Source organism: Nicotiana attenuata, chromosome 1, assembly GCF_001879085.1.
Source record: "Nicotiana attenuata strain UT chromosome 1, NIATTr2, whole genome shotgun sequence".
Taxonomy (NCBI): domain Eukaryota; kingdom Viridiplantae; phylum Streptophyta; class Magnoliopsida; order Solanales; family Solanaceae; genus Nicotiana; species Nicotiana attenuata.
The window spans coordinates 67,448,311-67,449,861 of NC_031989.1; the positions used below are offsets into that span (position 1 = coordinate 67,448,311).

The 1,551-nt window shown below is 39.8% G+C and overlaps 1 protein-coding gene across 1 annotated transcript; it reads right to left on the minus strand.

The window, feature by feature from the left end:
* LOC109236981 (uncharacterized mitochondrial protein AtMg00810-like) lies at positions 875-1,288 on the minus strand. Its single transcript, XM_019403224.1, has one exon. It carries the CDS (start codon positions 1,286-1,288, stop codon positions 875-877), a length of 414 nt encoding a protein of 137 aa, XP_019258769.1.

Consider the following 1,551-nt stretch of genomic DNA (forward strand, 5'->3'; position numbering starts at 1 on the left):
AGACTCTGTCACTGGTGCTTCAGTAGGTGAAGACGCAGTGAGGACGATGCTTGGAACATTTTTGGCTTCGAGATTCTCAGACATGGTGGAGTGTAGTGAGAGTTTATGGAAGAAGAGAGTGCTTTGTTGTTGAGAGAAAAGGGGAATTTTGGCTTTTGATGTAAACAATTATGAAAATGACAGTGTTTGGATTTATTTAAAAGGGGTGAGGGACTAATTAGGAACGAGTATTAATTTTTCAGGGTAGACGGTTCGTTTCATACGGGAAGGACGCTTGGGTTCTAATAGGGGAAAAGTGAGAAACTGACATTTTAATGACGTGGTACCTTTTTAGCTGTTAAAAAGTTGTGCATGATAGTGTAGAGGAACTACTAACCTGTGTCAAAGGAACCAGGTTCCCTAACATATTTTGTAAATTCAAGCCTCATCCTTTTACCAAAGTGCAATACCATTAGCTTCTTGTTTTCTCTGTAATCACCATGCGTGTCTACCTGCAATGCTATAGAAATATGTTAAACTTTGCCATAAAACACTTTTTAGCTATTTTACCTGTTCATTTCTTTCAAAGCCAATCATCGAGGGACCAGGTCCTCAGCTTGATTTTATCAACCCTAGTGCTCAAACGATTCTTTTAAAAGTGCTCTATGCTCAGTGCTTTGGTGAAGATATCTGCAATTTGGTCTTCTATACTACAAAACTTCATGCAGATAAGCCTTTTTTCAACATTATCTCTGAGGAAATAATGTTGCACATCAATGTGCTTTGTTCTCTTATATTAAACTGGATTCTTTGCCATGTTGAGAGAATTGGTGTTGTCACATAGTAAGGGCACAAAATCAGAAAATACACCAAAATCTTCTAGCTATTGCTTGATCTACAACAGTTGAGCACAGCAAGAGGCAGCCGCCACATACTCAGCTTCTGCAGTTGAAAGAGCCACTGAGCTTTGTTTTCTTGTACCCCATGAAACTAGACATGAACCTAGAAAGTGTGCCATGCTAGATGTACTTTTCCTATCTACCAGATAACCAGCATAATCACTGTCAACATACCCAATCAAGTCGAAATTGTCTCCTGAGGGATAGTAGAAAACCAGGTCCTGCATTCCGTTAAGATACCTCAAGATTCTCTTGGCAGCCTTCAGATGAGATTCCTTTGGATTAGATTGAAACCTGGCACAGAGTCCCTCACTGAAAATGATATCTGGTTTGCTTGTTGCGAGATACAGGAGCGACCCAATGATACCTCTATACATGGTCTTGTTCACAGGAGAACCAGGTTTATCCATGTCCAGACGAGTGGCAGTGGCAATAGGAGTATCAATGATTTTTTAGCTTTCCATCTCAAATCTCTTCAGAAGCTCTTTGATGTACTTCTGCTGACTTATAATTATGCCCTTAGGAGTTTGCTTGACTTGTAGACCCAAGAAGAAATTTAATTCCCCCATCATGCTCATTTCAAACTCACTTCCCATGAGCTTTGAGAATTCCTCACACAAAGAATCATTTGTTGCTCCAAAATTGATGTCGTCAACATAGACTTGCACAATGA